This window comes from Tachysurus vachellii, chromosome 3 (genome assembly GCF_030014155.1).
Source record: "Tachysurus vachellii isolate PV-2020 chromosome 3, HZAU_Pvac_v1, whole genome shotgun sequence".
Lineage (NCBI taxonomy): Eukaryota > Metazoa > Chordata > Actinopteri > Siluriformes > Bagridae > Tachysurus > Tachysurus vachellii.
In genome coordinates, this window is record NC_083462.1 from 21,503,723 (window position 1) to 21,528,861 (window position 25,139).

The 25,139-nt window shown below is 39.8% G+C and overlaps 1 protein-coding gene across 3 annotated transcripts in view; it reads right to left on the minus strand.

Annotated features, from left to right (window-relative positions):
* LOC132843140 (rho guanine nucleotide exchange factor TIAM2) overlaps positions 1-25,139 on the minus strand; it is a 46,364-nt gene that overhangs the window by 18,299 nt on the left and 2,926 nt on the right. For 2 of the 3 annotated variants that reach the window (XM_060866264.1, XM_060866263.1), the window contains exons 2-8: positions 6,270-6,416; positions 4,668-5,729; positions 3,801-4,209; positions 3,295-3,467; positions 2,147-2,371; positions 1,539-1,724; positions 1,297-1,443 (exon numbers count right to left, since the gene is read on the minus strand). In XM_060866264.1, the coding sequence (XP_060722247.1) occupies positions 1,297-1,443; positions 1,539-1,724; positions 2,147-2,371; positions 3,295-3,467; positions 3,801-4,209; positions 4,668-5,729; positions 6,270-6,416 (2,349 nt within the window). Of the gene's footprint in view, positions 1-1,296; positions 1,444-1,538; positions 1,725-2,146; positions 2,372-3,294; positions 3,468-3,800; positions 4,210-4,667; positions 5,730-6,182; positions 6,417-25,139 lie in introns of those variants that run through there. The other variant, XM_060866265.1, reaches the window with a different exon arrangement.

Below are 25,139 nucleotides of genomic sequence, written 5' to 3' on the forward strand. Positions count from 1 at the left end.
TTCAGACGACAGGAGCGTTTTCCAGCTGTCTGATATTTAAGCGGACAGTGCGGTTTTACACAAACCTTTTGTTTCTCTGTTGCTTTCCAGCTTGCAGCAATTAAGCACATGGTTTATGGTAACTCCGCGCCAGAGGGGTGCATTATTAGGGGTCGTTTGGCCGAGATTACGCTGCTTTGGGTCATTAGCCGGCTGGAAGACCTGAGCAGTCTCCTCTGATCACATGTGACTCAGGCAGTGAGAACTGTGTATGTGGATTTAGAGCCACTGATTTGTGTTGAGCTAAAGTAAACAGCAGAGGTTTGCCTGCCATTTGACATCCATGTGAGTGTTGATGAGAGCAGGAACAGCAGTTTGTTTTGCCCATGGGGTGTACATAATAGCTTTTCCTCACAGCTCAGGATAGCAACAACTGTTCAGCAAGTTGACAAAACAGCTGTAAATTAAATGACACACAAACATTGTGGCTTCTCTAAAGCTGCCTTTTGGATTTTGGTATATGCATTGAACCATCTGCTTTCATAATCACTGAGTAGATGCTGCATAAAACTGGCTGAAAAATGAATAGCTTTTTCCCACCCTGAAGAGGCCTTTCTTACTCTTTTGAACATAAATCAATTTTCATACATAATTGATGAAGGTAATACTTACAAGATTTCACCAAGATTAGCCCTGTCCACTTTACATTAAAAGACCAAATCTGCTTTAATTTATCATATCAAACAGAAGTTAAATAAAAAAAAACAAAAAAAACAATAAGATAACAAAAAGAAAAATTAAAAACATTTAGATAAAATCCCCAACAATGGTCCCACTGGTTAATGAAGCAGTAGATTTTCCCAAAACCCTACTACATTCCAAAATCCGCAATGCCCCAACACACACATTAGCAATGCCTTAGTAATTGACCAGATGAAATTCTGGAAGCTAAACAGTGAGAGAAAAACGAGTAGGGAGAGAAGTCTGTAGGTCACGCCTTCTAAACAGTGTTAATGTGCATTCCAAGAACCAGCATTTTAGAACAGATTTACGAACCAGGATTAAAACAAAGGGGCTTCAGAATCGTGCCACTGAGGCATGGGCCAAGCAGTCAGTCCATCAGATCAGTTTATACAGGTGATGAGGAAAAAAAAGGCAAATGCCAAATGTTTCCATAGTCAGAATCAGGGGCTAAACCCAAGCAGTGATGCAGCAGCGAAACATCAGGATGCTCTTAAAGATATATATATATATATATATGGCTGCTTTTCTGTAGATGTGGATGTGTTTATAAAAGGATGAGTGATTCTGCTTTACCTGGGACAGTGACTGTCTCTTTTCACAGTTGCGTCTACTCGGGCTGTCCAGGCCTTTCTGAGAGGAGAAGATTCCTCGTTTGCTCCGTGCGGCTCGAGACTGAGAGCGTGAACGCCTCTTCAAACTGGCCTCATCACGGGTGGACATCTTTTTACACACAAAAACACCATAGTCCGAGTCCATATGAAAACATCAGCTTTGTATATAGTACGTATTGTCCCATTTAGGCTAAAGCTACTCACCAAAGCATGGAAAGATGAGACGGAGAAAATCCCCAGACGTCCGAGTGCTATCTTTGACTGACGTGAAGCCACGGCTAACAGGTTCTTGGGATTGGGCTGCTCAGAGCCCTGCAAACTGGCTAAATAGCAGCGCATGCGGAAAAGCTCCATGTTGAACCTCTCCAGGTTTTGCTCCCACTGCTGGATCTGCAAAAATATCTGGGTTAAATGTGGCTCTTGATAACCACTTGAAGGAAAAAACATTGAAACCTGTCTTAGTGAGCAGTCATTAATTTAGCAAAGATGAATTGCATTTATGAGTCTCGAAAAATCAGGACTGCAGCACAGCTTTAGCCACTTAGATCTTTATTCTGTCACATATCAACCTTTAATAAACTTTTAGCAGTAGTTCCAATGCCAAGTGAATATTAAAACAATACCCGTACACCATATGATTAAACGCTTACATTAAGTGCATAATATCTTCAGAAGACGCTTAGCTGGGCATCATAACACTTTTACATTATTTTAGCCATTCCAAGTTCCTGACTTACTCCTGAGTATACTGTTCACCTACCAAATCTACGGCAAAGTGGCAGGAGCTAAAAAAAATCTTCCAAGATCCTAACCTGTCCCTCTACAGCCTTCCTGTTTTTCTGGTCAGTAATGACAGAAAGCTGCAGCTCAGCCATTTTCTTCATTTTGCTGTCCATGTCGATCTTCTGCAGTAAGGTTCTGCTCTGGTTCCTCAGCAGCCGCAAAGTGTCTTCTTTGCCCTGACGTTTGGCCAAGTGTGAGGCGCTTGCTGAGTGGATGGCTGTTACCCAGTTCTCAACATCTGTCTGATTTGAAGCCTGAAGGAGGAGAAACAGAGTCGAGCGGTTATGGATGGCCACGTGGGCTCTGCATATAAACCATTATAGTCAGATTGCTTTCAGAATAAAGGAACAGTGTCCAGCTCTAGCACCCCTTTGACTCCGACTCCAACCCTGTGCGCCAATATTATTTTAACATCTTTCTCTGTTGGAATCCTTAATTGAATTTTAAAGTAGTTTTACCCTGAAGAAACCTTTGAGGATTCAACTAACAAATACAGGCCATGTAACACTGATTCATTAAGGGAAGGATGTTGGACACATAGACTTGGGGGAATATCTAATATCTTCATGCTGGATTTGGATTTCTTGATGAAGGTTAGCTTTATCTTCTATTGTGAAACAATCTTTCAATTGTAGAACATCTACATCAAGCAATTAATTATCTAATGTTGAAGGAAATTTTATGGACTAGCTTTGGGTGTCTTTAAACAGAAAGCTGGAGTGGTTAACACAATAGAGCTTTCTTTTCCTCACATGGAAAAAAACAAAAGATATACTGCCAAATGAAAAAAAAAAAATAATTACACGAATATACATAACCTTCCAGTTCAGACATGTGCTGCCAATTTTTCATTACCATGCAGTTTACCAAGATATAGTTATGAAACTGGCAATGAGGGAACTTATTATGTAGACCAACATGGTCATTACGAGCTAGAACAGCTACACATAAAATGCATTCCTGGGCATAATGTGGTTTCTGAACTCAACACTGCTAAAAGTTAGCACACAATGTGATCTATTATAAGACATTAGGATACTTCACAAGTGTCCTACGGTAAAATACGTAGATGTATCAAATAAATTAAATCCATTTAATAAATCTGTATAACTGAAGTGGTATATGTGTTACTTTGGGATATGTGCATCTGCCAAATATTGTAAATGTAAATTTAAACCTGAAAAAGGTAGACATCTCCGTAAGCATTGCTCAAACAGAAAACATTTTCCTTCTTTGGATGTTCAGGCACGGCCTGCACAATGCTGTCCTCTGCAAGCAGGACGTAGCGTGGGGACATTTCCTGCTCCAAGCAGTTCTTCCCATCTGCCTCACTCAGTAGGAGCATGCAGCCTGTTGGAGGACAGAACAAAGCGTTACCGGAAATTATGGTGGTCTACTGACTATAATCATAGGTTTTCACAATTGTTATCCAGTTTGCAAATTAAACCAACTAACTGGCTCTCCCTAAAATATGACAACTAACATCTAGGGAGAGTAAAGGCTAAAATGCCGTCCCTTCCACCTTGAGTACATGGACAACTTTGACCTCTGAGAATCCAGGCCATGAATAGCTGCAGGATCATCATGACTGACTCCTGATTTTGTTTCACCAAACTGGAGGTGGCTTAAACATTTAACAGTTACGTTCTTGTCAGAGCTGATTGAATGGTGAGTCAGGCTCACCTTTTAGCGTGACCCAATATTGCCTCCACCTGCGGCGTGCCACCAGCTCCAGCTTGCGCTCTTTATGCAGGCTGAGAAGTGGTTTGAAGGCAAGTCGCCCTGCCCTCCGCACCACCCCCTGTTCCTTCTCAAACAGCAGCTCCATCTGTTCCAGAGAGCTCAGAGATCCACTGCTGCTCTCAACCTGCTCACCCTCGACCTCTTCCCACTCCTGGAAAGCATCACCCATTTCCAGCTCCTGCATGAAATTCTCATAGACGTTCTGGTTCTGCTGAGTATATGGCTCTGTAAGAGAGCAGGCTGAGCGTGTCTGGCTGTTCAAGAGGTTCCAGCATGGGTCACCAGCCATCAACTGAACACTGGAACCACCCATCAGGCCATCACTACTGGTGAAGGTTTCTGAAGGCTCCTGAGAAGAGGATGATGAAAAACACTGGATTACATAGTTAAGTGATAAAGAGAACTGGAAATATTAATAAACAGTTTTGGAACAAGGTCAGCACTACACTGGAATGGAGCAATGTTGAGTTTTAAACATTTTGATATTGTTTAAATGGAGTCAATTTCAATAGTGGTAAATGTGTCATGAAAAATATGACTACAGTGGTCACTCTTGTCTGGAGATATCCACTCACTCATGACATCTCCCATCAGATAGAAATTACAAATCTAATCTCAAAGCTCTTTCTTCCCAACCCAAGGTAGTCTGAGCTTGTGCCAAAATTACATACAGATGTGAAACCTTCATTCATCTTATGCCATGTTTGCACAAACTGTTATTATTGAGCAGATAAAAAGCACAAGGCACAAGCAGCACTGGTGTTTTTCCTTTGCCCATATCAGCCCTTCAGTGCCTTTTACTCGTACCTGCAGTCTCCGTTTCTTCCTGCTCAGGCTTCCTGTCCAGTCGCTAATGCGGCGGATCCGGCTTTTGAGTGAGTCCTTTCTAGAATTAACATCACCACCACCTGATTTTCTGCAAGGCAGTGTAAGGGAGGTAAAAGAGTGGTTTTCTTGGCACACTTCCTTAGTAGTGGAATTGAGGACAGGAGAATTCTGGGCCTGGACTTTAGAAAGGATGCCGTTTGTTGGAAAAGGTCCAGTCAAGTTTGGGTTAACGTAAACGTTACCAATAGAGCTCAATGCAATGTCCTTCTGCTCTATGTGGAGTAAAACTGAATCTCCAATACCACTGTCTTCCTCTGTGCATTCAGGAGAACAGGTGGCATATCCAGTGGTTCTATTTCCTGTCTCCTGACACAAGATCTCATCTGCATGGCATTCCATAGCAGAAGGAGGGCAGCTCATATCCTCTGTACGAGTGGAGGAAAGTGTAGTATAACCACTGCTGTCATCTGAAGGCTGGTTACCAGTGAAAACGTTGTCACAGAGCTCTGTGGCAGCACCCCATGGAGAGTCATACCATGATTCCTCAGAACTTATAGAAGAACCTTTGCTGTCCCTCAAAGTCGAGTCCATGGGTGCAGCACAGAGCTCATTGTCCACACCTCTCCTGCCTTTTGTGAACTCCACCCTCAAGCTTCCATCCCCACTTAAGAGCACCTTGGGACTGCTCTTTTTTTGAGGAACTTCTGAGTTTGAGCATCTTACAGAAGTGTGTGTGTATCGACAATTCCCACTTGCTAGAAGTGACCCATGGTCCCAGGAGTTGCTCTCTGGAAAGCTGGGATCCTGTGAATCAATGTAGTCATAGTGGTAGGAGACGTATGGCTGGCTACCTTTGTGCTGGTTCAGGCAGTTTCTGGTGGAAGCATGAGTCTTAGAGGATGATGCTCCTCCTGTGGTTCTCCACCAGCTATGGGGGGAAAGATCTTCCTCTTTGGACGAGTGCAACTTTAGCGAGCATGGTCGTGACTTGCCAGGAATAATGAAGCCGCTATGCTGACTGTCTGTGTTTCCCATTATGATCTGTAAGACACAATAATTAGAGAATTTCTCATACTGACACCTTAAGTATTGGCCAATATGAACAATATTTCATTCTCTACTAAGCTTATGGGTTTTAATTGAAACACTTTACTTGAGACACTTTTCTACCATACAGGAAGAAATGAACAGCCATCAACATGATGCCCACAAAACTACAGCTTTGTCTTTATTCAATCTCCTACAAATGCATGCAAAAAGATACTATTTTAAATATTATTATGAAACTGTTCTGGTGTATTACTTGATTATACCAACGTTCCTAGTAAAAACGAAATAAAAACACTTAGAAAATAGTCTTTAACGAATAAAACAATTAGCATGTCATCATAGCATCATATAGGATTCATTCTTTTTTACCTCCAATATTCCACTTTAGTCTGATAGTGATACTGATTATAATAGACAGGTATACCAGTAACAAGTTTCTATTACCAGTTGTGATACTGCTCCTCAGGATAAACAAGAATAATCCTTCATATTCCTTTACTGCTCTTTCCTTTTCGTCCTCCTTATAGTCACCTTGTCATTAGCATTCCCTGTAATCCTTTGTGCAATTCTCTGTTCATTCGGTTCTCCGTTCTGGGTCTCTTCTTTCTTCTTCCCTGTTTCTCTCTCCGACGTTCTGTGTCTCTCTACTCCAGCTGTCCTGCGGTCTCGCTTGCTCATCTGTGAGGAAACAGATGAGGGTGGAGCGTGTGTCAGAAACACAGCCAACCCTTGTGTGTGTGTGTGTGTGTGTGTGTGTGTGTGTGTGTGTGTGTGTGTGTGTGTGCCGTGCGGTGGGAACCCCCTCCTCCTCCTCCTCCTCATCCCAAATCCAAACAGCCCTCATGCTTTCCTCTGGCTGTGCCGCGTTCCATGACGTACCGCTATAAGGCTTTACAAGAACAGACTACATTTTGACCCAGTGTTTATTTTTGGTCATGGAAATTCCAAACAATTTTCATTCATTTTCTGGCGACTGTAACCATAATGGCTGCAGGGTAATAAGATACTTCCAAACAAGGCTACATGTGATGCTGTCATGAAAACACTGGATATTCAAGATGTGTTTTTTGTCGTCTGAATTGGAATCTATTTTGCTTTTGTCACTCTGTCATTAGTAAGTGAAGGACATGGCTGATGGGGGTTGTTCTTGTATCTTACAGAGCGCAGCTGCAGCCAAGCACACCAACACCCATCCTTCCTCAGAACACATCCGTGACCTCTGACCCCCAAGTGAGCTTGTGTGAATGGAGGTGTCCTGCACCGCATACACAGAGTGCTCAGTGAAACAGACGACTGGTTACAACTCAAAGGAGACCTATTGGTGTTTCGTATTATATTAAAGTAGTGTGATACAATGAAGAGACCTTTTCAGATAGGGGATGCATGGAAGCAGCCAGTAAGGTGACCTGTTTTCAAACGTCAGGAATTGCAAAAAGGCGGAACGGGGGCATTGTGGGAAGCCTGTCCCTTCCCCTCTCAGACGTTATGATCTGAATATTCTGAATGGATATGTGCCACTTGCTGAATCCTTTGTGTGTGTCTTGGCCTCAGTGGCCATCTGCTACCTCGATGAGGCACTCAATCACCCCCGACCCCAGAACCTCAGAGCCCTCAGACTGCATTGGAATGCAGAAACGCTGACACGATAAGCGACATTTGGACAGATGATGCTGTCTGATGGGTCAAATGCACTTGTTGGGCTTCTATGCAAGAACTCCATCTGCTCTTGACATTGTGAATACCTGAGACTTTGCCGAGAGCAGCAGAGACATAGATGTGTTATGTAAGGAATAAAACACTTTAGTGGAATGTGATGAGTGATGAAGCATAGCTCATAAACAATTCTTAAAATTCATGTATTATTAGGTTTAGTTTAAAGTGGAGTTTTATACAAGTCTACTATAGAAACAACAATGTGTTCGGGTGAACCCATTAATATAAACATGTGATTTGCTTTGCAGACAAAATTAACTAATCAATACCTTCCTACCAATCAGATTCAAGAATTTAAAAGCTGTTGTATAATATTCTACAAACCAAAAATTAAAGCTTTTTTTTTTTAAAGAGTTTTATCTTGGAAAGTAATTTTCCATTTGCTGCTCCCTTTTTATATAATGAGTTTAGGTGAAAACACAACCCATATGGTAAAAGACACATGCTGGAAAGTTTATGATTTAGTGTTCAATTTAACAGAATGGAAGGAACAATTAAAAGAGAGATGCATCTTCTCGAGTGGAACAGGAAGTTGGAAGTTGGAGTTAGATTATGGATTGGGAAAAACAAAAGCACCTTGCTTCCCATGAGACTGTAAATCTGTCATTACACACTCTCCAAAACCTATTCCCACTCACATGGTGTGTGTAATGCGTTCTGCCAGACCTACAGTCTGGGTCTCAAAAGACAACTCAAAATGAATGTATGTATTTTCCTAGAAAAAACCCAGCAGCAAGTAAAGCTGAAACTTGGAGCATTTTTGGTGGTTGCACAGGGATGAAAAAGTGGGGGGATCAGCACTGGTGGTTATGGCAGCTGGTCACCTGGGAACCATCATATGACTAGGCCTCTTGTTTGGATCAGCATACCGCAACTAGCAGCTCCACACCGCTGCCTTTATTCACCCATAGCAAGATGGAGAGATGAGTACAATACAGAGCACTTGTTGTTGGCCCCGTGTTGAGGTGCGATTACTTGATAAAAGCGTTGGTTTGGATCAAAGTGAAAAAGCAGAATGAAAAGAGCATTCCTCAGAAAAGTGCTGCACAATTTGTTTTTTTTTTGTATTTGACAATAGTTTCAGTGTCAACCACAGAGCAATAAAGATTCTGGCTGCAAATTTGTTTACATGAAATTTAGTGATGAAATGCGACTGGGCTATGTTCTGTCAGAAGCAGCCAAAATATTGAAACTAGCCAGACCATCAGACCTAAAAAACAAAGCAGCCCTGGAGTCAGTAGGGTACATCAAGTTTCTAATAAACATTGTGGTGCTGGTATAAGTCTGTGGCATAAAACATAATGTTGAATGTCACCAAAGATGGAAAGTGAGGCTACTGCTTTTAAATACAAATATACCACATTACTGACTCGAATGTAAAATAAGACTAAACTGGTTTAAAGGCAACCTACTGGCAGTTGGATCATAATCGGTGTACATCATCAGTCTGAATGAATTCTGAATGCAGAATGGTTTACGTGTATATTAGACGTAATCTGTGCTAAACTGATATGAATGCAAGTATACCCATTTATCAGTTGTCAGTGCTACCACAGGGAGCAAACTACACTATTATAGAAGAACAAAAAGACACACACAGGTCAGCAACATGACACCTGACACCATCCGCTTCTTCAGCAATATCATGACAGGAAAGTGGTCGTATCATCACAGAACAATCCGGAGAGGAAGGAAAGCTGCGCACTAAGGGGAGCGTGGATCAGACTCACAGGAAAGACTGCTTTTTGGGGCAGAGGACTGAGCCTAAATGCATCATTTTACTTCCCATGGAGATAGTAATGGAATGATAAAGCAGAACCCAAGTCAGGGGAATGGTGTTGGGGTACAGGAAGTCAGGCTGTGCCTTTTTCCTCGGAGAGGAAACGGAGAGGAGCCGTTATAGTCCCTCTATGCGGGCAGACTGGTGGAGCTCTGCCTCGTCCAGGTGGGGACGAGAACAGAGTAGGGTGGGTCCCTACAGCTGCTTCCGTTTTGTCATACAAGCTATTTTTTTCCTTTTTCTCTATAAACATGAACGCATAGCAAAGTGAGCACCTTAAAATACGGTCTTTTGTTTCACCTTGACACAGTTTGTCTACACATGAGGTTTTGAGATCACTTGTACAGTCTTGTACAGTGTGGTAGTGTTCTAAGTAATATGTTTAACCTCGCTGGACTGAATTTCACCAGAACGGTAATCATCTTAGACCTGTTGATTTTTCTACTAGGTGTGATATGTAACAAAATATTTGCATGTCTCCTCCCTGATTAAACTATCCCAACTTACCTATATCACCCCTTTTACTCCATACCTTTCTAATGACTTTTTCTCTAATAGGTGAAACACATATAAAACAAGAAAAAAGGTAATACACTACATCTATATTGTGCATATACGATACATAGTATTCATGGAATTGCTTAGTGTGAATCACAAAGACAAGACATGTTTGGATTTTCACCTTTTCCTCAAATGATTCCTTTGAAACAAGATAATCTAATGAGTCATTTATCTCCTCTGCATGCCTGTTGTGTAAGTTAGGTTTATTATGTTGAAAAGCTGGACATTATTGAGTTAGATCTTGACCTCTGAATCAAACTCATGTATCTGAACGATGTTCACGGTTCATTATGTGCCTCATTACAGATTCACACCTGCTTTCTCGGCTCCTGCTTTTCCAACTTTCCCTCTGTACTGCAGGCTGGGAAGCTCTATTTTATTCATCTCTCTTTTTTCATAAGGAAAGTGGGAAAGGAAAGAGCAATGCTGAGGCAAGTACCTGGCGTAGGCCAAACCATTCAGCCTGCAGATGCCATGGCACCATACAGACCCTTTGGCACAGCCGCTGTCCATCAACGCCAACTAAGATTAAACGCCAGTGGAAATCATCATGCACCACCGCTGTGTTCTGGTCATGATAGGTCCTGGCACTGAGCAGACACAGAGCTGTTTATACAGTCTCGCTCTGTCACCAACAACTGCCCTCATTACTCATCACTAACTCATCACTGACTTGAATAAATTACTATTTTAAAAAAAGGAGACTAATAAAGCCCTCACAACTCTAATGCCAATGATATTTCAGAGCCCGTGTGAAAATAAACACACCCTGGCATCCGCAGCCATCATAAAATGACACGTTGTTTTGAATCTGTGATAAAGTGCAGTAAGGAAGTCAGCATCTTCAACTTGTTCACACTTTCTGAACCTGACCGCACTTGCCTATTCCAGTGTTTCTGCGCACTTCTGCTAGCTGTCAGGCTGCGCTAACCCTAAGCCTGAGCAAAGAGTGCAATGTAGTTAAACAAACTGCACACATTCTCACGCACAAACGGCTAAATAAAAACACGCCTTTCATGATGCTTACATTTCCACTGATTTGTTCTTGAACATTAGCTTGCACTTGACACAGGATGAGAAACATGTTAAAACACAGTCAGAAAAACTTAAAAATAAACCATTTCACATAACCAGGTATAAATTTCACCTGTTCACATTAATGTGCTCCTCTGGACACTTTAACAATTCTATAATAAATACGACCGGACGTTTCACATAATCGAAGCTGAATATTAAAACAGACAAAAAAGTGTATAACTGTCACTATGGTGGAGTTTATTTAACATTTTGGGAACGCGTGTTACATTTTATAAGCGGTCAGTTCCTATGTAGTTAAAATGAAGATACAAAGACTAAAATAAAATTTGAGAAAACCAGCACGTCAAACCAACCTCACGTAACACCTGTCGATAAACCTTTATGTACTGAGACAAGCGGCAGCCGAAACGCATGTGTATTTACATAAGGTGTGCGGATGTAATCCTGTGCACACATAAAAGATAGCTGCCTTTATAATTCTGTATTTATAACTTCACAGGCATTAGGATATTATACATAATATGAAGTGGCTCTGTTCGGTCTGACTGATGATTGATACTCAGAGTTTATAAAGAGTTCAGTGGAATAACACACAATGGGCCACACTTTTATTTACATAATATCATACAAGCATTAGTGCAGTTACATGAACATTGGCACAGCTGGGATTGTACTGGGGTTAGGACAGGACACACTGATATTCAGTATAACTGTGAATCAAAATCATGAAAACAAGACACATTTACATGATATGAGGCAGAAAGTTCACAGACCAGAAATAAACCTGTTGCACACAAACAAATGACCAAACAACGGATGCTTGAAAATGAGACTCTGATAAATGGTGATGCTAATCAAGAGCATCAGGATGCGTTAGCATCATTTGACGCACTGAGGCTGATGGGTAATGTAGTTCTGTGCCACTTTGGAACTACCATGACACTAGAGACTCCTTCAATAAATGTTACATAACATTCAAGATGTTATCTCCTGAATTAAAACATTTCCACTTTAACAATTACACATTTTCCTTGTTAAAAACACTTTTAATTTTTAGTCCTGAATAAGCTGTTACTGTAGAAAAACGAGTGCATTTGTATATGCTACATCTCGGACTACTGTCAGAGCTGCTGTTATAGAGAATTAATGTGCACCTTCATATATATGAATTCAGTTGTACTGGGGAATAATTTATGCATAAAACTGATTGTTTAAAGCTGAGCAATGATTTAACTGTGTAAATAACTAAACATACGCAGTCAAGCCCAGGCCATATCCATCAATTGTGGTGTGTGTGTTTGTGTGTGAGAGAGAGTTTGAATGTTTTACTCTTTGTGTGTATGTCTTCAACTTAGTCTCCACATCTTTCTGTGTTTGTGTGTGTGTGTGTGTGTGTGTGTGTGTGTGTTGCTTATGTATAAGTACCTTTTTATGACCTTTTTGTGTATATTTGTACGTTTCTCACTTTTATGCTTCTAACTCTGTGTGTGTTTCTGTCTATCATTATGTTTGTCACACTATGTCTATGACTCATCCTATTTCTCTCTCTCTCTCTCTCTCTCTCTCTCTCTCTCTCTCTCTCACTCTCTATTTCCGTTTCTCTTTCTTTAATGTCTTCTCTCTCTCTCTCTCTCTCTCTCTCTCTCTCTCTCTCTCTCTCTCTCTCTCTCTTTCTGATCTCTCTCTGTCTTCCTCTTACATAAATTCACACTTAAACACACACTTCCTTTGGCACTTCACTGTGCTTTCCTTCCATTTGCCCTCATTCTTCATCCAGGAAACTTTCTAAAAGTGCCTTTATTTAAGCTCTAAAGTCTCCTACAACACTATAAAGGTAACAGTCTTCACTAAGACCTGGCAGCATATACAGACAACAAAACACAGAGGATGACAACATTATAACTTAGACGTCCACGTCAAGCTTTCATTTGGAAATAGATTCTGCAGACACACCCTGGCCTGCCTGTCCACCCACCCACTTTAACTTTCAGCTGTTTTGAAGTCCAGCTATTCTCCTCCCTGCATGTTCTTCTGCAAGTCAAAGGAACATGTAAACAGGACAGAAACAGATCAAAACACAGCCCTCGTGTTCTTGCGTAACTGTGAGTGAGGACGGAACTTGAGCTCGGCACCGCAAAAACCTGACCTCAGCTCTGGGAATTTAGAGCCGTTCCTCTTATGTAACAGGCGAGGCGGAGTTCTGCAGGAAAACAATGATGGATGAAGCAGAAGCAGTGCTGTGCAATACTTTATTATAACGTTCATTTTATAAGTATCTATTAAACACAACAATGAATGGAAATGAAAGGAGCATGTCTGAACATCCATGTTAATGACTCGCTAGAAGAGGATATGACATGATAACTGTACAGGATATTACAACAACATACAGGATATTCTGATTTGTTCTGTACAGTTTGAAGTTATATAGAGATTCTTGGGGCATCTTTATATCTTAAACAGAGTGGTGTAATATTCAAAGACAGTGCTCTCTGCACTCCTCCACATACTGTACATAAGCTCACAAGCACCTACGACTGGCTAGTGTCACTATTAGTGAATGTTGAGAGAATATGCCATCCCACTTACCCAAAGTTTACAATGGATGTTTGTGGCACCATCAGGATCCAAACTCGTAGTGCTGTGGCAAACCTTTTTCTGTTTCTGAATTAACTGAAAGCTTTGCCAGTATTTTAAGAGATCTTTGTTGAGCAGGACTACCTGATGTAAGTTTTTTCTCCAACAGAATTGTTATGATTTAGTTGTGTGTTGCATTTCCTATATTCCTTAACTTGATATGAACAGTTTATCTTGTTAATGTATTCCACAATGGGCTCACACAGTTGCATTTGAAGCTGGTGGTAGAAGTTCAGGTGGGAAATTGTGAACTACTGTATGCCTTTTATTAGTAGACGTGGCAAAAAATATATAGGCTGCTACAAAATAATTACATTATTATTATAAAATGATGACATTGTGTTTATATTGTTTTATTTCTTAAAATCTAATGACAAAGGTAAATGCAGATTGAATCAAGATGCATGAAAAACATTTTTGTTCCTTATCTCAAATGTTCAGGCAGATTAAATAGTTAAAACAACCAAACTTTATACTGAATAAAGACAAGTTTGGTGTCTAAACTTGGTTTCTTTGGCACTTGGAGCTTTGAGGAGAAGCTTCACCCGATACGATTGGTGGAATGCCGATAATTGTGCAAACAGTAATTATATATTATCTAATTTAATAAATACATCATGTTTCAGGTGTAATTATTATTTTTTTTCTACAAATCATTCTTGAGTTGATGTTACCACTACGTGACCTTGATTTGTCTTCGTCCTTCTTAAAGGTGAAGTCCATGCACAGTCTATACAAACTCAGATGTAACAATTTAGTTTTAGCACAAATATATACAGCATTTAATTTTAAGCTGTTTGAAAATGCAAGTCTATATACAGATTATTATTTATTCTAAAAAATTTAGTAAAAAGCTGGATAGTGAGCATGCCTATGGCATTTCCCCTCCTTCTCGCCTGCTATGCTTGTAAAGTAAAACATCTGCATTAATACCTGGCTTTACAGCTCTGTTGGTGCAAATCAGTGAAACATTCAGATCCCATTAGCTCCCAGTTGCCAAATACAGCAGTGAAAAACATTATGGGTCAAAGAAGTTCAGACAAAGCCTCAGGGAAGGAGGGTCCTGTGATTTCAGCACGTTAAACCTATAATCTAGAGGGATTTCAGTGCTAGCAGCTTAGCGTTTACACCGTAAAGCTCCGTACCCTAAAGACACAGGCTGGGAAATGGTAACTTATTATTGTAGACACGCAAAGTGCATACACTGAGGCACACTGTGAGATAAATGACTCCCTTGAGGGAAAACAAAAAGAACCGAATTAAGTTTGTCTGTGTGAAAGTTCCAGTGTGTACATGTGTTTGAATCTGTCACACACTCACATATCAACCATGTCAGTCTTGTCTATGTTTAGTGTAAAGTTTCGACTATGTACTTTAAAGGAGCATTTCAAAAAAGAAAAAAAATGACACAAATTCCACAGTCATTCGTTGTCAGGGCCCAAAGAGTTAAATAAAATCTGGCTATGATCTCTGAGTGGGATAGATGACATCCTTCTCCCCTCTGTCAATGTCACACATTAAGACCTAACCCAAAACAACTTACATTTAATCTTATTTGATACAACTGAGCATTAAGGGCCTTGGTCAGGGGCCCAGCAGAGGCAATTTGGTGTATGCGGGATTCAAACTCACAGCCTTCCAATTGGTAGTCCAACAATTTAACCACATCTCAAACAAGCATCTAGCGGTTCGTTCAACTTCTCTGAGATGTCTCAGGGGCAGCAGTTTGAAGAGATTTGATAGCAGATGAAGCACATGTTCGCCTTTGTCCTTAACTAATTGTGTGCTATTGTGTGTTACGGGAGAACAAGCTAGTGGGTGGAAGCGGGCAATTAACCAACTGAGAGGAAATATAGTACAAGTAAAAATAAAATGGGACACAAATTTCCCTCACTCCAACAGCTACAAATCTGGTGCTGTGCCACTTGAAATGGAAGTCTTTTTCACCCCAATCCAGACATTCAGATTCTTGTTACACTATCGAACACTGAGGGGCGAGGCATAGATGTGTAAATAGTCACTAGTGTAGATGTAGTTTCGATCAAATTCGATATTATTAAACTTTTCTGTCGATTATTTACGTAATATAAAACTAGTTGGTAGGGGGGCACGGTGGCTTAGTGGTTAGCACGTTCGCCTCACACCTCCAGGGTTGGGGGTTCGATTCCCGCCTCCGCCTTGTGTGTGTGGAGTTTGCATGTTCTCTCCGTGCCTCTGGGGTTTCCTCCGGGTACTCCGGTTTCCTCCCCCGGTCCAAAGACATGCATGGTAGGTTGATTGGCATCTCTGGAAAATTGTCCGTAGAGTGTGATTGCGTGAGTGAATGAGAGAGTGTGTGTGCCCTGAGATGGGTTGGCACTCCGTCCAGGGTGTATCCTGCCTTGATGCCCGATGACGCCTGAGATGACCCGAGGTAGTTCGGATAAGCGGTAGAAAATGAATGAATGAAAACTAGTTGGCCTTCTTACCTTTAGACTATGGTATCTTATTGTGTATCTGCTGTGAACTAAAATAAAAATGCTACTTTTTTCTGAATACAAGCTGACAGAAAAAGTGCACGTAAATAATAAAAAGGAAAAAAATGAAAAGAAAAAGAAAAAATTCAGGCACCAAAGATGCTTACATTGATTACATCTGGAGTGAAAGGGAAACTGTGTAAATGTGATTTTCACCAAACCAGTTCTTTAAACGCATCAGTAACTGATTATTGTGATGAAAGACAGCAACCAACCTCTCTCTCTCTCTCTCTCTCTCTCTCTTTTCTTTGGTAAAATGAGACAGGGAAACAGAGGACTATCTGCAATTAAACATAGCTGTGGTGTAAAGCCTCTCATTAGTGGAGGAAAATGCCTAGGAAAAAAAACACCATGATGTGTAAAGAGCAATGGATTTATAACTGTAATAGCCACACTCAAAGAAAGAGGAAGATGTTTTGTTTGTCCCAACAAATCTTAAGCCACTAAACCAAAAGTGTTGGCACTGTAAAGGTCTCCAACTGTGGCAGACCTCTCACGACATGTGGGCAAAAGCGAGTAATTAAAACATCACAAACCTTTTGCTCCTGTTCGAGCAGGAGATTTGCTGGAACATTGACATTACACTCAGTTATTTTCTCTGATATTTTCTTGAATTGAACAGTTTGAAATTTTGAGTCGATTTGACATAAGTACTCTTGGAAGTGTCTACTCCCGAGGGTGAGGTTGACTCAAGAGTTTTAATCGAATGTCCGAGCTCTGTGTCTTCAGCAAACTTTATTTTGCTTGTATAAACTAAGCATATTTTAAACATAATGAAACAGAAAAAGACAAAGGTGACAAGGCTGCCTCATACAGGTACTCTAATGAAACTGTCCTAACCATGGGGCTTCTGTGTCTCTGGAGTGCAGGTCACTTTAGTGAAACATCTGTAGGTGAAACACCAGGTCTAGTAGGTGTGTCAGGAAAATAATTACCAAACTATGCTGAACTGAGGGAAAAAATATATACAGAGGACCAAAGCTGGGCTCAACTTGCCTTTTTTTTGTTAAGGCAACATTTAGTAACTTAGCTTCATCCTGAGCAAATCCGATGCCAAAACCACAATCATTTTTAAATCTTGGATGTGATAACTGGAAAAAAAATGAGTCTTCATTATAAAATTGGAAGCAAAGTGTTCCTGCTACCAAAACAGTGAAGTTGTTTTGCAGTAAGGACACATACAGCTGTAGTGAAAAGTGAAACGAAACATGGCTATGTCCAAAACCACACTCCAGTCACCGCATCATATAGCTAATACGACCTGTCTACCTGGTTAGCTAGTAACTAGTGATTTAGTTGTGTTTAGCACCAGAATGTACTTCCAGCTCAATCCTCAGGTTATATTTGTGACTACTGAGCAACAGCAAGTCAACACATACATACACGGGGTGGTAAAAAAATAAGACATGAGATGACTTTGAAGGGCATCCCAATGGTCAAGCCTGCCAAGGTTCTTTGGTTAAACCGCTTAGAAATGATCCAATGACTTTAAAGGTAACTTTCAAGTACACTGGCTACATGGTTTTGTTTTCTGGGCTTAATTTTGTTAAAGCAATTTAAATTTCTTCTGTTTGAAGATGGTATGTGGCTTATAGAGACAGCAGGGTGTGGTCTAAGGAACATTCACAACAGACTGGTAACGGTGACACATTTGTGATGATGCATCTTTGCAGAAGGATGAGCGAATCTTGATTCTCCAGAGTCGGGAATAGTGAGTGAGGTGGCCTTGGAGCATGTAGAGAACATTCAGAGTGGGAGTTCTAATGAAGCCGGAGCATTTCCAGCAGGGCAGCACACACTTTTTCCACACACAACCCCAAATGAACAGTCCAGACCACTCGCCTGGGGCTAAGCCGACGCCACACAGAGCTATGTTCTCCAAATTACAGCTGTGGCCACCTTGTAGTCCTTATTCTCATCTGCTGTATGTTTAAGGGTTCCTGTTTCCTGGAACCATGCATGAGACAGCAATACTCTAACAAGACAGCAGATTATACAGATAGGAGTGAGGGGTATTCGATTATTAGCTGCTAGTGGGGAAATTTTGTCTTTCATATAATGGCTGGGGGAACATTCCTGCTGTATTTTATTAAAGACTGAAAGGAAGAGTAAGTGCTTTTGAATGCAGTGGTGCCCCATAGAGGAAAATAAATACATGTGTATTAGGGGATTTAGCGTTTTAACCAGGGACAGTAGTACCTTTTGAATTGATTCTTAGCTGCTGCCACAACTGGGTCTACATCTCTGCACATTCAGCTGAGTCCACATTTGCTTTTCCTCACATATTATAAAATGTAGATGAGGTGCTGGGTTCGCCAAGGACAGTGCTGGCTCTGTTTACCTTGGCTCAATTTCTGCTCCCAGTTAGGAATGCTCCCTTCTTCTGCAGCCTGAATCTCAGCAGTAAGTTCTCCCTGAACCTCAATGACTCTTTGCTTTCCAAACCTGCAGAATTCCAGCAAAGCCAAGGTTCACGTGCCAGGCCGTGCCAAGTTTCACATACTCTCTCAGGTGTAACCAGAGAAGGTGGTTTGTTTTTGGGAGTGTGGGGTCCTGCATTTAGTCTACATTCAGTATTACTGGTTTGATTCACAGTGCCAGAGAGTTCGGTGAGAGAAATAAGGATAAATCAATAGTACTATATATTACATACAGTGTACTTTTTCTGAGAGCATTGTGGATAAAATATGGTATCAAAAATTGTACTTAATAAATATCAATTTTCATGTTTTTGTGACGTCTTTATCAGCCCATTACTGAAGGTTTACCAAATTGGCACCCATCTGTCTTGTACTAATATGTTGAAACCTCTGTAATTTCCATTATCATATTTTTTGTACAAAGGTCCTCTTTTTTTCTTATGGAGGAATGTGATATGGCTTTAGCGCTCCTCCAGTTTGCTTATTTTTCTCTAAGCTAGGCTCACACTCTACATTAGCCTGCCTGTTTGGGTCCAGCAGAAGCGTGTAATTCCACCAGCACAGCTCCGACTCTCCAGCACAACAGCAGCGATAACATCTTCACAGCTTATTTTATTCAAACTCAACTCAATTAGTAGCACCACATGCCTACAGCCCGCACCCTCAAAGTCTCCCTGGCTGAAATGTATGCTTTGTATGTATGCTTTGAAATGACTTAATAGTAATGACACATAAAAAACATATACTAATAGCTAAGAAGTGCCTTCATCAGAATATTGTGACCTTAAACACACATTCACAGAGAGAGTCTATGGTTTGTTAAATTTATACAACCAAATGCAGTATAGATTTTAGTAACAGATTTTTTGGTACTCAGTTCCATGTTATTGGCTGTTTGTTGCCATGAGCAGATCGATCAGAGACCCTGGAGACAAGAAACAGTGATACAGTGTCTTATTCAGAAGTCTGTAAATTGCAGGAGAATCAAAGTGTCTTTTTGCTGGACTCAAATTTAACCGATCTCAGACTTAGGCACTCTGAATAAGCTTTTATTAAGAGGTCAAACATTTCTATTCATTTTAGGAAAGCCACTTCATAGTACCAAACTATTTTTAAGCATACATTTATTAAAGCATAACCCATGCTACTGTTTCAGCCAGGGAGACTTTGAGGGTGCGGGCTGTAGGCATGTGGCGCGACTAATTGAGTTGAGTTTGAATAAAATAAGCTGTGAAGATGTTATCTCTGCTGCTGTGCTGGAGAGATGGAGCTGTGCTGGTGGAATTACACGCTTCTGCTGGACCCAAACAGGCAGGCTAATGTACAGCTTGAGCCTAGCTTAGAGAAAAATAACCAAACCTGAGGAGCGCTAAAGCCATATCACATTCCTCCGTAAGAAAAAAGCGGTTGGTAAAAAAATGGAGGGTAATTAGGTAGAAAATCCACCACGAATTCCATACGCCAGCAGTTCACACAGCTGGAAACAGAGGGCCCTTCTTCTGCCGTTGCCCACAAAAGACCTAAAGGCCCTGTTGAAATGAGATTAGAGGCTGTGGACCAGCAATGGAAAAAATGAAAGCAGAAGACGCTTAGTCTTCTATCACTTTATTTCTCTCTCTCTTGCAGGTTTAATGCATGGCTAAAAGAATGTGCACCAAAACTAGCCAGAAACAAGATTAAAGACATACACATGCAGCTTAACACCAAAGAACATGATTCATGCAGAAGTGGGCAATATGACTCGAGTTCCCTGTCCCAATATTTCATGTTTTCCATTTAGAAGGCCAACTACCAAACCGTATGGGTTTCGTTAGAAAGATCTTCATGCCATTATTTAAGCTTTTCACTCAGTAAGTATTGAACAACAAGCTTCCATTTTGGGGGTTAAAACATAACTGCATAATAATCAGAACTAAAGCTAAGAACAGGAACTTATTATTATTCTTATTATTCTTATTATTCTTCTTCTTATTATTATTATTATTTTATTACAGTGTTGAAATCAGACTTTTATATTGTTATTGGAAAATAATCAACAATGGTGATCTGATGCATCTTGAAAAGGAGGAGTTTCTGTTACCATCCTGAATGTGATTATTTTACAATATAAACCAGTTGTGGTTAAATGACCCAAGTTGTGATTAGATGCCCCAAGTTGTGATTAGATGTATTATAACCACACTTGGACATTTCACTGTGTTCATCACTCCACTAGTGTGTTCCCACCTCTGAAGATCAACTTCTTTGTTTGAAATGGTTATCAATTTAGCAGCATCATCATTAGCATTTGTCCAAATTGTTGTCTAAAATGTCAGTTCCTCAATATTAATTTCTTCTCTAAAGAACTGTTGTATAAAAGCAGTATCACACTCACAGGTATGCTGTTATACTGAATATCAGCATGGCTGGGATCAGCTATGGTACACAGTTGCTTGTGCAATATTGTTTAAATAAGTTAAGACTTAGCAACATCATCAGGAGACACAGCAAACAAGACTTTTCCGGAAAAAACTTTTGAATGAAATACAAAAGTTTGTTAGATGTAAAGAAGAATAGACACCAATTTTACGGGAATAATCTTTAACAGAAATGTACAAAATAAACAGAAAATCTGCCCATTCTGTTGCTCAATATTAATTCCTCACTGTGTGGGCCTGTGCCTACACCAGATTACAGATCTGCTGATATGCAGTCTAAAAAATGCAGTTATCATGTTACAAAGAGCCCAGAATGCACAAATCCCTCCTTCTAGAAGAAATATCAGAAAAGCTAAAGGATGAGCACTACATCTAACTGTTACAACACACTGGAGACTCCTTACAACTGCTTCAACACTGGGCTTTAACCGTGTGTTCTTCATGGAAAACTAGATCCGGTAACAAACTATAGGTCCACCGGTTTGCCATTGAAATTATAACTAAAACATAGAACATGTCTTTTTTTATTAGTCCCTGATTTATTGAGTGTTTTTGGATCCAACAATTACAATGTGAAGCTTTAACACTAATGCCAATGATCCAATGGTCACCTGCCTTCATGGTGACACCAACTAACCCATTTTCATCATGAATCCTGTCTTTGTGATAAACCTAAAAACTGAGCTAAATTGGGACGATTAAATTATACGTAATCTATAATATTCACCTAATTTTGCGTCTCAAATTGAGCACATTTAAGAATGTATCACTGCCCTCTTCCACCCTTAGAGAAAAAGCCTTTTTCAAACAAAGCTTAACGAGGTGTGTACTCTGTAGGCCTAATCAGCTCCAACAATAACTGCGCTGACCACTAACCATATGGTGACCTTTAGAACGCAGGGAGGCCGCTTCATCTAGGGTCCCTGGAGAAAGGGAGTTTCTTGAGGTCAGCTAAGGACAATGAAGTATGGCATTTGGTTTCCAAGGGACCTGCAGTAAACACAAGTAATTGCCATGGTACTCAACATGCATTATGCAACTCCAGCACATTATTAGCTTAAATGCTAATGTATTATATACTATGTAGTATTATGTATTATGTACTATGTCTGCACAAAAGTCTAAACTGTCCATTTTTATACTCAGTCGAGTGATATAAAACATTGAAAACAAGGAGTCAACAATTTCTAGAAATTAACACAGAATCATAGACAATTTTATACACAAAACACTACCAACTTCCACAAAAATAAGCTCTCAAATGAAGATTACAGGTTTTACCTCCTTAAACATGTATCTAAACATGACCAAGTCAGATATGTATAGCTGGAGAGCCAGATATATAAGATACAGTGGCTTGCATAAGTATTCATCCCTGCAAACTTTCCCATATTTTGTAATATTACAACTTGGAAGTAAAATGAACTTAACTGAAATTTTTACCATTGGACTTGGACAATATCGCTAACAGTAGAACGTGCAAAATATTTCCATTGCAAACAAAATATTAACTAAACAATATAAGTAAACATTTATTCATTTGGATGTGTATTCACCCCCCAAGATTTATACCTACAGGGCAGTGGTGGCTCAAGCGGTTGTTGATTACAGGATCGGGGTTCAAGCTACCATTGTTAGGCCCTTGAGCAAAGCTCTTAACCCTCTCTGCTCTAGGGGTGCTGTATCATGGCTGGCTCTGACCACAAGCTCCAAAGTTGGGATATCCGAAGAAAGTATTTCACTGTGCTGTAATGCATATAAGTTAAGTCTTCAAGGATATGTCTCTACCATCTGGATCCTGATATTCTCTGACCATGTTTCTTTGCAAAAGTTCTATATCAGGAAACCTTTTGGTGAACTAGTCTTGCTACTAGCTATCAGATTAAGATCTGGACTTTGACTGGGTCATTTATTGTACAATTATGCAAAGCATTGTATATAAACCAAGATTTTCCTGCCATTACAAATTCTCACTGGACTATTGAAACGCATCAAATAATTATATAATATACCCAAACCCCTTAAAGCTTCTCTGCTGTAGTGTTCATGGATGTCCAGTCTGCATAATGCTAACAAAGAACACTGAGAAGCCTCTTTGACATTTGTTTCGTGTGGACCAATCAAGCATTTTCTTTAGTTTGGTTTGTTTTGACAAATGTGAACACTCCATGTCTAACAAGTTAACCCTGGATGACCAGAAAGCAATTTTCTCAGACCTTGTCCAGGTGCTTGTAGTACTTGTAGTATCACTGACGTGAAGTTAACTTAATTTTGTCTTAACTATGTCTTTTTGTCACTAATAGCATTTGAACTTTCTGTATGGTAACCACAGATTTGTTGTCTTCTTCTCAGCATTAATTTCAAGAATACTTTCTGGTTAAATTCCAAAGTAAGAAATGTGTATATGCCAAAGAAGAAATGTTTGTGACATTTTAATTTTACTAGGGAAAAAAATCTAGCTCTAATCAGACATATGTTGCACACATTACATACTGTATATTTTTATTATGCTAGTTATTAAATTAACACTGCAAAATGAATCCCCTGTTATAATACCTGCTTCAGCAAACAACTGAACTCTTAAAAAATCATTCATTTTAAAGTCTGTTACAATCTAAGCCTGGACAATGTGAAGTGCGAATGCTGTCTTTGACTTAATTGCCAATATTGGAAATCTTTAATGCTTTAAAAATTAAATGTCTCCATAAATGTTCATACTTTTGGCAGGCCAGGTTAATAAATGCACATTGTTTTTATTTAGCTAAATAAATAGGCTACGTTTTTAAATATTTTAATCCAAGTGTAAAAATCATTAAAAAAATATGTCCTTTAGTTCAATCAGTGCTAGTGGTAGGTCCTTAGCAAACAAATTTGCTTATCTAGGTATATCTTATCTTATCTTATCTTAGATCAGCTGCTGAGGCTAATGCATCAACACTTCAGACTAAGAATCAGAATCAGATTTATTGGCCAAGTGTGTTGACACACACAAGGAATTTGGTTCCAGCTGTTTGTGACTCTCAAAAGTACAGACATAAATAACGCTATACTATACAAACTATACAAGACAATGCAGACGATGAGATACAATATAGACAGAATGAGTATTAAATATGAATATAGAATATGAACGATCAATTATGTACATACAGTGTGGGAGTACAAATAACAATATTGTGCAATATTATGCTTTTTGTACAATATACAGCAGCAGTAGTGTGTAATATACAGATGATTTGATGACTGACAGTTCTAATAATGCAGTACTTATGATAAGAAGCAGAGATCCATACAGCAGACATCCAAACATCCATTGCAAACATCCATACAGTTAGCTAGCACAGCTTCTACAGTTAGCTAGCACAGCTTCTTTCTGTTCTCTCAAGTTAGCATTTTCGGTTTCAAGTCGGTTGTAGAGGCTTATTAGCATTGTTTCTTCATTGATATTCCACCCATGGAGTTTGGACGTCTTGATTACGATGTGGTGTGTGTTTACATGGTATTGGTTGGGGAAATCATGGACAGTGTGAGATAACTTTGTTTGTATTGATTGAATAAGGTATTCAATTATTGATGACAAGGAGTATATTTTGCTACGTACTTTAGCTGTTTGGGTTAGCTGTTCCGTTTTGTGCAGTGAAGAGTTGTGCACAAAACGTTCTTTTACTGTACAATTAACTTGAAAAATTACCACTTAGAAATTGCTGTGTGCTTGAGGTGTAACATTTATACAGGATTTTTTTACTAGCACGGAAAGTCAAAGCCTGATAATTCTGGTAATTATGGTAATTACGATCATTCAGGTCATTCAAGTCGGCAACAGAAACCGGATGAAGAACATATTAGGAAGAGATGTGCACATTACAGTTTATTTTTGTCCTTTTCTCTGTACTTCATGTATTTCTTCTTATTTTGCCCTCCTTATTTCACTTGAATTTTGCCCCCTCCACTTTAACCCCCTTTCCCAAAGCCACCCACCACTTAAACCCTTAAAATTCATGGCATACTATGAAGATGCCTAAAAGACTCTGATGATACTGTTCGGAATTCAGCTGCTCCATATGCATTAATAAATCTATTGATGGAGCAACATTTACCTGCAGTCTAAACCACCTACATGGCACATTTAAACACCCTGCACTTGCTTGTTGCCCATTAAAACCAAGCAACGCTGATTTATTAAAAACATGGGATTTGTTTTAGTCTGCTTTCCCATTACACCTCTAGCTGGAAAAAAAAAACACCACTGAAGGTCTTTTTTATCATGTTAAACATCCCATAGACACACAAGTAGTGTACTTCTGATCTGCCCTGAAACT